At 42.4% G+C, this 13,464-nt stretch overlaps 1 protein-coding gene across 1 annotated transcript in view; it reads right to left on the bottom strand.

The window, feature by feature from the left end:
• The window catches only part of MBD2 (methyl-CpG binding domain protein 2), a 217,423-nt gene that overhangs the window by 100,427 nt on the left and 103,532 nt on the right, over positions 1-13,464 (bottom strand). The window contains exon 6 of the mRNA XM_053699661.1: positions 6,612-6,694. Coding sequence (XP_053555636.1) covers positions 6,612-6,694 — 83 coding nt within the window. The remainder of the gene's footprint in view (positions 1-6,611; positions 6,695-13,464) is intronic.

Here is a 13,464-nt window from a genome sequence, read left to right on the forward strand (position 1 = left end):
TGGCACTTTATATTATAAAGTTTTTAATATATATTGCATATATTTGCCATGAGTCAGGTCTGTGTATATTTCCCTTTCCAGTCTAACAGTTTCAGCATGGAGTTTATGTTTATGGGAGAATTTAGGTATTTTTTTCTTACCTGGGGTTCCAGTTAGTTGTAACATGGAGTCTGTTTTTAAAAAAAATTTGTGGGGGCTTGCGATGACGCAAAATGCTAGTCGTGATGTTTCTTGAGTCTTTGACGCAATTTTTTTTGGCGCAAAGTTGCGCCTGTTATGACGCGAGCTGCGTCATTTCATTGTGTTAGCTTTATCAGGTAAGCATAATTTATGTTTTTCTTGATAAATGGAAAGAGTCCACAGCTGCATTCATTACTTTTGGGAAAACAATACCCCAGCTATAGAGGACACTGAATGCCAAGACGGGAGGGTACAAGAGGCGGCCCATTCTGAGGGCACCATGCCTGAAACCACTACCCAACAAAACCCGCTTCATCCGAAGCCAAGAACATTGAAAGGAAAAAGCCCCAAGGACACTGACCCGCAGATAGTCCGGAGGCCAAGCTAGAGACCGCAAAATCAGACTCAACTGAGCCAACAGTCCTCCAGTCATAAGGGAATCAGGTTATGCCATCTAATTCTCCCCAAGTGTCACAACCATTAATGCCCGCACAAGCGACGCCAAGTACTTCTAGTGCGTCTAATTCTTTTACCCTGCAAGATATGGCCACAGTTATGAATACTACCCTCACAGAGGTTTTATCTAAGCTTCCTGGGTTGCAGGGGAAGCGCAGTAGGTCTGGTGTGAGAACAAATGCTGTGCCCTCTGACACTTTATTAGCCATATCCGATGTACCCTCACAATGTTCTGAGTTGGGGGTGAGGGATTTGCCGTCTGAGGGAGAGATTTCTGAATCAGGAAAGATGTTCCCTCAGACAGACTCAGATATGATGGCTTTTAAATTTAAACTAGAACACCTCCGCTTGTTGCTCAGGGAGGTTTTAGCGACTCTGGATGATTGTGACCCTATTGTAGTTCCAGAGAAATTGTGTAAAATGGACAGATTTCTAGAGGTTCCTGCCTACACTGATGTTTTTCCTGTCCCTAAGAGGATTTCGGACATTGTTACTAAGGAGTGGGATAGACCAGGTATTCCGTTCGCTCCCCCTCCTACTTTTAAGAAATTGTTTCCCATATCAGACACCATGCGGGACTCGTGGCAGACGGTCCCTAAGGTGAAGGGAGCTATTTCTACCCTGGCTAAGCGTACAACTATACCTATTGAGGACAGTTGTGCTTTCAAAGATCCTATGGATAAAAAATTAGAGGGTCTCCTAAAGAAAATTTATCATAAGATATGGCGTAAATATCTTTATTCGTGCGAATCCAAAGGCTACTCATGGAGTAAGATCAGGATTCCTAGGATTTTGTCCTTTCTCCAAGAAGGATTGGAGAAGGGGCCATCAGCAAGTTCCTTAAAGGGACAGATATCTGCTTTATCTATTCTACTGCACAAACGTCTGGCAGATGTTCCAGACGTTCAGTCGTTCTGTCAGGTTTTAGTTAGAATCAAGCCTGTGTTTAAACCTGTTGCTCCGCCATGGAGTTTGAATTTAGTTCTTAAAGTTCTTCAAGGGGTTCCGTTTGCACCTATGCATTCCATAGATATTAAGCTTCTATCTTGGAAAGTTCTGTTTTTAGTTGCTATCTCTTCGGCTCGAAGAGTTTCTGATCTATCTGCATTGCAATGCGACTCGCCTTATCTTGTTTTCCATGCTGATAAGGTGGTTTTGCGTACCAAGCCTGGATTCCTTCCTAAGGTTGTTACTAATAGGAATATCAATCAGGAAATTGTTGTTCCTTCTCTGTGTCCTAATCCTTCCTCTAAGAAGGAGCGTCTGTTGCACAACTTGGACGTGGTTCGTGCTTTGAAGTTTTACTTGCAAGCAACCAAAGATTTCCGTCAAACATCTTCTTTGTTTATTGCCTCTGGAAAACGTAGAGGTCAAAAAGCTACGTCTAACTCTCTTTCTTTTTGGCTGAAAAGCATCATCCGTTTGGAATACGAGACTGCTGGACAGCAGCCTCCTGAAAGGATTACAGCTCACTCACAGGGAGGGACAAGACAGGAACCTAAACGAAAGGCACCACTGCTTGAAGAACCTTTCTCCCAAAGATAGCCTCAGAAGAAGCAAAAGTATCAAATTTGAAAAATTTGGAAAAAGTGTGAAGGGACGGCCAAGCCTTACAGCCTTACAAATCTATTCCACAGATGCATCGTTTTTAAAAGCCCATGTGGAAGCCACAGCCCTAGAAGAATGAGCTGTAATTCTTTCAGGAGGCTGCTGTCCAGCAGTCTCATATGCCAGGCGGATGATACTGCTCAGCCAAAAAGAAAGAGAGGTAGCCATAGCTTTCTGACCCCTACGCTTTCCAGAATAAACGATGAATAATGAAGATGGACGGAAATCCTTAGTTGCCTGTAAGTAAAACTTTAAGGCATGGACCACGTCCAAGTTATGTAACAGACGCTCCTTCTTAGAAGAAGGATTAGGACACAAGGAAGGAACAACAATTTCCTGATTAATATTCTTATTCAAAACAACCTTAGGAAGGAACCCAGGTTTGGTACGTAAAAACCACCTTATCAGAATGAAATATGAGATAAGGCGAATCACACTGTAATGCTGAAAGCTCAGAAACTCTTCGAAACCAAAACAGAACTTTCCAAGATAATAGTTTAATATCTATGGAATGCATAGGTTCAAACTGAACCCCTTGCAGAACTCGAAGAACTAAATTCAAACTCCAGGGAGGAGTAATAGGTCAAAATACAGGCTTAATTCTAGCTAGAGCCTGACAAAAAGACTGAACATCTGATACATTTGCCAAACGTTTGTGAAACAGAATTGACAAAGCTGAAATTTGTCCCTTTAAGGAACTTGCCGATAACCCTCTCTCGAATTGTTCTTGGAGAAAAGACAAAATCTTAGGAATCCTAACTTTACTCCATGAGTAACCTTTGGATTCACACCAAAAAGATATTTACGCCATATCTTATGATAGATTTTTCTAGTGACAGGCTTTCTAGCCTGTATCAAAGTATTGATAACTGAACCAGAGAATCCTCGCTTCGATAAAATTAAGCGTTCAATCTCCACGCAGTCAGTTGCAGAGAAATTAGGATCACTGAAGCTCTCTCCTGTTTGATTAGCATCCTTCAAATCCACGGTAGTCATATATTGACCTTCCTGGATCATTGGCAAAATCATTCGAATTGTCTCCATCTTGAATGATGGAACTCTTAGAAATTTGTTTAGACACTTGAGGTCAAAAATGGGTCTGAACGTTCCCTCTTTTTTGGGGACCACAAATAGGTTTGAGTAAAACCCCTGTCCCTGTTCCAATTTTGGTACAGGACAGATTACTCCCATAGTAAAAAGATCTTTTACACAGCGTAAGAACGCCTCTCTCTTTATCTGGTTTGCAGATAATTTTGAAAGATGAAATCTCCCTCTTGGGAGAAAATCCTTGAGTTCCAATTGATAACCGTGGGTCACTATTTCTAGTGCCCAGGAATCCTGAACATCACTTGCCTAAGCCTGAGCAAAGAAAGAAAGTCTGCCCTCTACTAGATCCGGCCCCAGATCGGGGGCCACCCGTTCATGCTGCTTTGTGGAAGAAGAAGCGTGGGGTCCTCCTTTAAAGTTCTGAAAGGAACGAAAATTATTCTGTTTACCCCACATTTTAACCGACCTATCCTGAGGTAGGGCATGGCCCTTACCTCCTGTAATATCAGAAATGATCTCCTTCAATTCTGGCCCAAAAAGGGTCTTACCTTTATAGGGAATAGCTAAAAGCTTATGTTTTGATGACACATTAGCAGACTAAGATTTGAACCACAATGCTCTACGTGCTAAAATAGCAAATCCTGCATTTCTTGCCGCTAATTTAGCAATTTGAAAAGCGGCATCAGTAATAAAAGAATTAGCTAGCTTAAGAGCCTTAATTCTATCTAGAATGTCATCTAATGGAATCTCAACCTTAAGAGACTCTTCTAGAGCCTCAAACCAAAAAGCTGCTGCAGTAGTTACTGGAACAATGCAAGCCGTAGGTTGTAAAAGAAATCCCTGATTAACAAATAATTTCTTTAGTAGACCATCTAATTTCTTATCCATAGGATCCTTGAAAGCACAACTATCCTCAATGAGTATAGTAGTACGCTTAGCTAGGGAAGATATAGCTCCCTCTACCTTAGGGACCGCTTGCCATGAGTCCCGAATGGTATCTGATATAGGAAACATTTTCTTATAATTAGGAGAGGGAGAAAACAGTATACCTGGTCTATCCCATTCCTTACTAATAATTTCCGAAATTCTCTTAGGAACCGGAAAAACATCAGTGTAAGTAGGAACTTCCAAATATTAATCCATTTTACACAATTTCTCTGGAGGAATCACAATAGGATCACAATCATCCAGAGTCGCTAAAACCTCCCTAAGCAACAGGCAGAGGTGTTCAAGCTTAAATTTAAATGACATAGCATCCAAATCTGTCTGAGGCAAAACATTCCCTGAATCAGAAATTTCACCCTCAGACAGTAATTCCCTAATCCCCAACTCAGAGCACTGTGAGGGAACATCGGAAATAGCTAATAAAGCATCAGAGGATTCAGTATTTACATTAATACTTGACCTACTGCGTTTACCCTGCAACACTGGTAATTTAGACAATACCTCTGTAAGGGTAGTTGACATAACTGCAGCCATCTCCTGCAGAGTAAAGGAATTAGACGCACTAGAAGTACTAGGCGTCGCTTGTGTGGGCATAAAAGGTTGTGACACTTAGGGAGAATTGGATGGCATATCCTGATTCTCTTCAGACTGAGAATCCTCCCTAGTCACACTTACTTTATTTAAAATGTGCTTTTAACATTGTAAAGCCCTTTCAGTACAAAAGTTACACAATGTTAGAGGGGGTTGCACAATAGCTTCTAAACACATAGAACAATGAGAAACCTCAATGTCAGACATGTTGAACAGACTAGTAATACCACAAAAGTCATTTAAACACTTATTTATAGCATAAAATAAACATTAGAAAAAACGTGTACTGTGCCTTTAAGAAAAGAAAAAGTGAAAATTTTTCCAAAATGCACAAAAAACGTTAAATTATTCCCAAATTTAACTTAATATCGTTGGTTAATCCAAAAATTACTGCACCCAGAAGCAAGGGCAGAAATAAGGCTTTAGAAGTACTTATATCAACATGTAGTCAAAAGATAGATAAAAATACACTCTGCGCCTACCTGCCCCCAGGGTACTTTGAATCACGTTTCCAACCCTTCAGACCAGCTACACAGTCCAGGAGCCACCGAGTTACTGTTTGCTGCTGCTAAGCATGAAGAAATTGCGCCAAAAATAGGCTCCGCCCCTTAAGGTCAAAAGTCAGAGAAGGCTCAAACAACACCACATGGAAATGCAGTTTTGCACTAAAGTAAAAATACACACACACACACACAATATAACTCTCAAGCATAAAACCAATAAGTTTTAAGTGCCAAAAATAAAAAACATAAAACATTGTTTTTTATATTGTCTCCCATGTCACATAATGCCCAAATATCAACTAATGATAAATATAAAGTAACACCCCTCTTATTAAAATAGGTTTTACTGCTTACCCCATTCCCATACAGGGAAATAATGCCAGCCAGTTCTGATACACCAAGTCTCCTCAGAAAAAAAGGCTGCACATACCTTAACGCTGCTTGTAGCATGAAACCGGTCTCCACACTGAAGATGTCTCATGTTACCTTCAGAAGTCTTGTGGGAACCAGCATGGATCTTAGTTACAAATGCTAAGATCATCAAACCTCAGGGCAGAAATCTTCTTCCATATCCCCCTGAGGAAAATAGTACACACCGGTACCATTTAAAATAAAAAAGTTTTTGATTGAAGAAACTAAAACTAACACCTCACTTTACCATGTCTTCCTAGTAGAACACAGGCAAAGAGAATGACTGAGGGTGGAGGGGAAGGGAAGGGGCTATATATATACAGCTCTGCTGTGGTGCTCTTTGCCACTTCCTGTTAGCAGGAGGTTAATATCCCACAAGTAAGGATGAAATCCGTGGACTCGTCATATCTTTGTAAAAGAAATTCAGGTCCCCAAAGGAGACCTAACTCACATGGAGGAACAGATAAATCCAAAGGGTCTCAAGAAGAGAGCAACCCTCTCCCGAAGGGAAACCCAGGGCCCCTTAAGGAGACTTAACCCACATGAGGAAGTCCAAAGGTCTCACTGACAAGAGAACCATGGAAGGAACACGTCCAACAGGACAATTCCTAGAGCCTCCCAAAGGCCAAACCGCCTTAAACCAGCGGTAAGGAGGTGCTAAACCCCCAATCCTCTCACGTGAGGAAGAATACTCTAGGTTCCAAGAGAATCGGAAGCAAAGGCATAACACAGCGGAACGCCGCTGACCCAGTCAACCAACTTGAAGGCTCAATAAGGACTGAAACAATCCTTCCAGCCCCACGGACCCACGAGTCCTCATTAGAATGAACAAGGAACTCTAACACAACATATCGAACATAACTGATTCACCTGTGTCAACGGGGCCAATTCACATTCTTCACAAGTAGAAGAATCTGAATTTTGAACAGTCTCAGCATCCGAATCCTCCATAACTGGAAAGAGAATATAATATATGGACTAAAGAAAAATCTAAAAGGCACCTGACACCAACAATGGCTGGGGCAGTCACCACCTCCTAGAACCAGACACTAGCTGACCCGAAATTTTTCAGTTGCCACACGATCAGGAATGCGGAAATGGAAGGCCAGAACGTAAACACGTCCAGTCACAAGGTGAACCGTACAGTCCAAAAAAGTGCGCCCAACCATAAGGTTGCGTCACTTCCAAAGGCCCCTATGTTCTAAGCCAAGAGCCCAGTTAACTCTACACATAAGCAGATTGAATCACATCAACATACATGATTAAAAAAAAACCCTGTTCAATAACCCCCTGGGGAGATATTAACCCTCGATTCCAAGAGCCAAAGGAGCTTCACTGATAGAACCTTACAGGAAACAAATAAGATACAGTACATTCATATGAAGTAACATGAAACGATCTTACCAGAATCTACGCCGTGGAACAGAAACACTGTCCTTCAAGATTGAGGAACAGTAGCAGCGCCTCCGCCATGGACTTGAGAGAAGAAAGCAGGCAGCGAAGCGAAGTTAGACAGACAACGCCGATTGCTTGTGTGTAGCTGTTAATATGAGTCGGGATGGTTTTGCAGAAAGACTCTCCATGCATCTCGAGACTCTAACTTTCAACCAGGCTCTCACTGAGAGCCTGATAGTATTACTTAAAACTCCCGTCCCATGTCGAAGAGACAAAACAAACTTCTGACACTTCTCTGCCAACCTCCTGGGACAAAAGGCAAAGAATGACTGGGGGATGAGGGGAGTGAGAGGAGTATTTAAGTCTTTGGCTGGGGTGTATTTGCCTCCTCCTGGTGGCCAGGTTCTTATTTTCCCCAAATTAATTAATGCAGCTGTGGACTCTTTCCATTTACGAAGAAAATCCAATAACTCCAAAAGCACTTAAAACCCCTCCCAATTACCAAAAACTAGTTTAATGTATAGCCAAGCCAGAGAGTGGACTAAAGGAGGTGCATATTTAAATTGCAGCTAGAAAGAAACAATCACAATAGAAAAAAAAATTGGGCAGGGGCTTGTGGAAAAAATGAATTTATCAGGTAAGCATAAATAATATTTTCTTTAATAAAGGTGACGAGAGTCCATGATCCATTACTCGTGGAAACTTATACCCAAGCAGTGACGCCTATGAGTAATCTGGGCGGGACCAGACCTATACTATTCTAAATACATTGTATGATTATTATTATTTTTTTTTTGTTTGCTTGTTTTTTAAAAACATAAATACAAAATATTAATGCCCAGAAACAGCTGCCTGAAGTACTTTCCTACCAAACGTTGCTTCAGAAAAAGCAAAAACATAAAAGAATAGATTTAGAACTAAATGCTGGACATAAGTCTGGATATCTGGAAATTTAGCAATCTTCTTGTGAAAAAAGCCCGAAATAGCAGAGATCTGTCCCTTTAAGGAACTAGTGAATAAACCTTTATCCATCCTGAAGAAATTGAAGAATTCTAGAAATTCTAAAAGAGTGTCAACTGAACCAATGTTCCAAACACCAGGAAATAAAAGCTTTCTAGAACTTGTGATAAATCTTCCTTGTTACAGGTTTATGGGCCTGAACCAAAGTTTCAATGACAGAATCATAAAAACCTCTCCGTCTTAAAACTAAGCGTTTAATCTCCAAGGCATCAAGTTAAGAGATTATAGATCATGATGAAAGAATGGACCTTGAGACAGAAGGTAGTGACGCAGAGGAAGTGGCCAAAGAGGACAACTGGACACCTGTACCAGATCCGCAAACCAAATCCTGCAAGGTCAAGCTGGAGAAAACATAATTTATGCTTACCTGATAAATTTATTTCTCTTGTAGTGTATCCAGTCCACGGATCATCCATTACTTATGGGATATTAACTCCTCCCCAACAGGAAGTGCAAGAGGATTCACCCAGCAGAGCTGCTATATAGCTCCTCCCCTAACTGCCATTACCAGTCATTCGACCGAAAACATGCAGAGAAAGGAAAACCATAGGGTGCAGTGGTGACTGTAGTTTAATGGAAAAATTACCTGCCTTAAAGTGACAGGGCGGGCCGTGGACTGGATACACTACAAGAGAAATAAATTTATCAGGTAAGCATAAATTATGTTTTCTCTTGTTAAGTGTATCCAGTCCACGGATCATCCATTACTTATGGGATACCAATACCAAAGCTAAAGTACACGGATGACGGGAGGGACAGGCAGGCTCTTTATACGGAAGGAACCACTGCCTGAAGAACCTTTCTCCCAAAAACAGCCTCCGAAGAAGCAAAAGTGTCAAATTTGTAAAATTTGGAAAAAGTATGAAGAGAAGACCAAGTTGCAGCCTTGCAAATCTGTTCAACAGAAGCCTCATTCTTAAAGGCCCAAGTGGAAGCCACAGCTCTAGTAGAATGTGCTGTAATTCTTTCAGGAGGCTGCTGTCCAGCAGTCTCATAGGCTAACCGTATTATGCTACGAAGCCAAAAGGAGAGAGAGGTAGCCGAAGCTTTTTGACCTCTCCTCTGACCAGAATAAACGACAAACAGGGAAGACGTTTGTCGAAAATCCTTAGTTGCCTGTATATAAAATTTCAGGGCACGGACTACATCTAGATTGTGTAGCAGACGTTCCTTTTTCGAAGAAGGATTAGGACACAAAGATGGAACCACAATCTCTTGATTGATATTCCTGTTAGTGACCACCTTAGGTAGGAACCCAGGTTTAGTACGCAGAACTACCTTGTCTGAATGAAAAATCAGATAAGGAGAATCACAATGTAAGGCAGATAACTCAGAGACTCTTCGAGCCGAGGAAATCGCCATTAAAAACAGAACTTTCCAAGATAACAACTTGATATCAATGGAATGAAGGGGTTCAAACGGAACCCCCTGTAAAACATTAAGAACTAAGTTCAAACTCCATGGTGGAGCAACAGTTTTAAACACAGGCTTGATCCTAGCTAAAGCCTGACAAAAAGCTTGAACGTCCGGAACTTCTGACAGACGTTTGTGTAAAAGAATGGACAGAGCTGAAATCTGTCCCTTTAAGGAACTAGCGGATAAACCCTTTTCTAAACCTTCTTGTAGAAAAGACAATATCCTCGGAATCCTAACCTTACTCCATGAGTAACTCTTGGATTCGCACCAATATAAGTATTTGCGCCATATCTTATGGTAAATCTTTCTGGTAACAGGCTTCCTAGCCTGTATTAAGGTATCAATAACTGACTCAGAAAAACCACGTTTTGATAAAATCAAGCGTTCAATTTCCAAGCAGTCAGCTTCAGAGAAATTAGATTTTGATGTTTGAAGGGACCCTGGATCAGAAGGTCCTGTTTCAGAGGTAGCGACCAAGGTGGACAGGATGACATGTCCACTAGATCTGCATACCAAGTCCTGCGTGGCCATGCAGGCGCTATTAGAATCACTGATGCTCTCTCCTGTTTGATTCTGGCAATCAATCGAGGAAGCATCGGGAAGGGTGGAAACACATAAGCCATCCCGAAGGTCCAAGGTGCTGTCAAAGCATCTATCAGAACCGCTCCCGGATCCCTGGATCTGGACCCGTAACGAGGAAGCTTGGCGTTCTGTCGAGACGCCATGAGATCTATCTCTGGTTTGCCCCAACGTCGAAGTATTTGGGCAAAGACCTCCGGATGAAGTTCCCACTCCCCCGGATGAAAAGTCTGACGACTTAAGAAATCCGCCTCCCAGTTCTCCACTCCCGGGATGTGGATTGCTGACAGGTGGCAAGAGTGAGACTCTGCCCAGCGAATTATCTTTGATACTTCCATCATTCCTAGGGAGCTTCTTGTCCCTCCCTGATGGTTGATGTAAGCTACAGTCGTGATGTTGTCCGACTGAAACCTGATGAACCCCCGAGTTGTTAACTGGGGCCAAGCCAGAAGGGCATTGAGAACTGCTCTCAATTCCAGAATGTTTATTGGTAGGAGACTCTCCTCCTGATTCCATTGTCCCTGAGCCTTCAGAGAATTCCAGACAGCGCCCCAACCTAGTAGGCTGGCGTCTGTTGTTACAATTGTCCAGTCCGGCCTGCTGAATGGCATCCCCCTGGACAGATGTGGCCGAGAAAGCCACCATAGAAGAGAATTTCTGGTCTCTTGATCCAGATTCAGAGTAGGGGACAAGTCTGAGTAATCCCCATTCCACTGACTTAGCATGCACAATTGCAGCGGTCTGAGATGTAGGCGTGCAAAGGGTACTATGTCCATTGCTGCTACCATTAAGCCGATCACCTCCATGCATTGAGCTACTGACGGGTGTTGAATGGAATGAAAGACACGGCATGCATTTTGAAGCTTTGTTAACCTGTCTTCTGTCAGGTAAATCTTCATTTCTACAGAATCTATAAGAGTCCCCAAGAAGGGAACTCTTGTGAGTGGAAAGAGAGAACTCTTCTTTTCGTTCACCTTCCATCCATGCGACCTTAGAAATGCCAGTACTAACTCTGTATGAGACTTGGCAGTTTCAAAGCTTGAAGCTTGTATCAGAATGTCGTCTAGGTACGGAGCTACCGCAATTCCTCGCGGTCTTAGTACCGCCAGAAGAGCACCCAAAACCTTTGTGAAGATTCTCGGAGCCGTAGCCAATCCGAATGGAAGAGCTACAAACTGGTAATGCCTGTCTAGAAAGGCAAACCTTAGATACCGGTAATGATCTTTGTGAATCGGTATGCGAAGGTAAGCATCCTTTAAATCCACTGTGGTCATGTACTGACCCTTTTGGATCATGGGTAAAATTGTCCGAATAGTCTCCATTTTGAACGATGGAACTCTAGGAATTTGTTTAGGATCTTTAAATCCAGGATTGGCCTGAAAGTTCCCTCTTTTTTTGGGAACCACAAACAGATTTGAGTAAAACCCTTGTCCCTGTTCCGACCGTGGAACTGGATGGATTACTCCCATTAATAAAAGCTCTTGTACGCAGCGTAGAAACGCCTCTTTCTTTATTTGGTTTGTTGACAACCTTGACAGATGAAATCTCTCTCTTGGGGGAGAGTATTTGAAGTCCAGAAGGTATCCCTGAGATATTATCTCTAGCGCCCAGGGATCCTGGACATCTCTTGCCCAAGCCTGGGCGAAGAGAGAAAGTCTGCCCCCCACTAGATCCGTTCCCGGATCGGGGGCCCTCAATTCATGCTGTTTTAGGGGCACCAGCAGGTTTCCTGGCCTGCTTGCCCTTGTTCCAGGACTGGTTAGGTCTCCAGCCTTGTCTGTAGCGAGCAACAGATCCTTCTTGTTTTGGAGCAGAGGAAGTTGATGCTGCTCCTGCTTTGAAATTCCGAAAGGAACGAAAATTAGATTGTCTATCCTTAGGTTTGGCTCTGTCTTGAGGCAGGGCATGGCCTTTACCTCCTGTAATGTCAGCGATAATTTCTTTCAATCCGGGCCCGAATAAGGTCTGCCCTTTGAAAGGTATATTAAGTAATTTAGACTTAGAAGTAACGTCAGCTGATCAGGATTTTAGCCACAGTGCTCTGCGCGCCCGAATGGCGAATCCGGAATTCTTAGCCGTAAGCTTAGTTAAATGTACTACGGCATCTGAAATAAATGAGTTAGCTAACTTAAGAGCTTTAAGCCTGTGTGTAATCTCATCTAATGGAGCTGATTCAAGTGTCCCTTCCAGAGACTCAAACCAAAATGCTGCTGCAGCCGTGACAGGCGCAATGCATGCAAGGGGTTGCAATATAAAACCTTGTTGAACAAACATTTTCTTAAGGTAACCCTCTAACTTTTTATCCATTGGATCTGAAAAGGCACAGCTATCCTCCACCGGGATAGTGGTACGCTTAGCTAAAGTAGAAACTGCTCCCTCCACCTTAGGGATCGTTTGCCATAAGTCCCGTGTGGTGGTGTCTATTGGAAACATCTTTCTAAATATCGGAGGGGATGAGAACGGCACACCGGGTCTATCCCACTCCTTAGTAACAATTTCAGTAAGTCTCTTAGGTATAGAAAAAACGTCAGTACTCGACGGTACCGCAAAATATTTATCCAACCTACACATTTTTTCTGGTATTGCAACTGTGTTACAATCATTCAGAGCCGCTAACACCTCCCCTAGTAATACACGGAGGTTTTCCAGCTTAAATTTAAAATTTGAAATATCTGAATCCAATCTGTTTGGATCAGAACCGTCAGCCGCAGAATGAAGCTCTCCGTCCTCATGTTCTGCAAGTTGTGACGCAGTATCTGACATGGCCCTAACATTATCAGCGCACTCTGTTCTCACCCCAGAGTGATCACGCTTACCTCTTAGTTCTGGTAATTTAGCCAAAACTTCAGTCATAACAGTAGCCATATCCTGTAATGTGATTTGTAATGGCCGCCCAGATGTACTCGGCGCCACAATATCACGCACCCCCCGAGCGGGAGATGCAGGTACTGACACGTGAGGCGAGTTAGTCGGCATAACTCTCCCCTCGTTGTTTGGTGAAATGTGTTCAATTTGTACAGATTGACTTTTATTTAAAGTAGCATCAATACAGTTAGTACATAAATTTCTATTGGGCTCCACTTTGGCATTAGCACATATAGCACAGATGTCTTCCTCTGAATCAGACATGTTTAACACACTAGCAAATAAACTAGCAACTTGGAAATACTTTTCAAGTAATTTACTATAATATGAAAACGTACTGTGCCTATAAGAAGCACAGAAAGAGTTATGACAGTTGAAAGTTAATAAACTGAAAGGTTATAGCATCAAATCTTTGTAAAAAACACAATTTTAGCAAAGGCTTGTTCCC

This window comes from Bombina bombina, chromosome 2, assembly GCF_027579735.1.
Source record: "Bombina bombina isolate aBomBom1 chromosome 2, aBomBom1.pri, whole genome shotgun sequence".
Taxonomy (NCBI): Eukaryota; Metazoa; Chordata; class Amphibia; order Anura; family Bombinatoridae; genus Bombina; species Bombina bombina.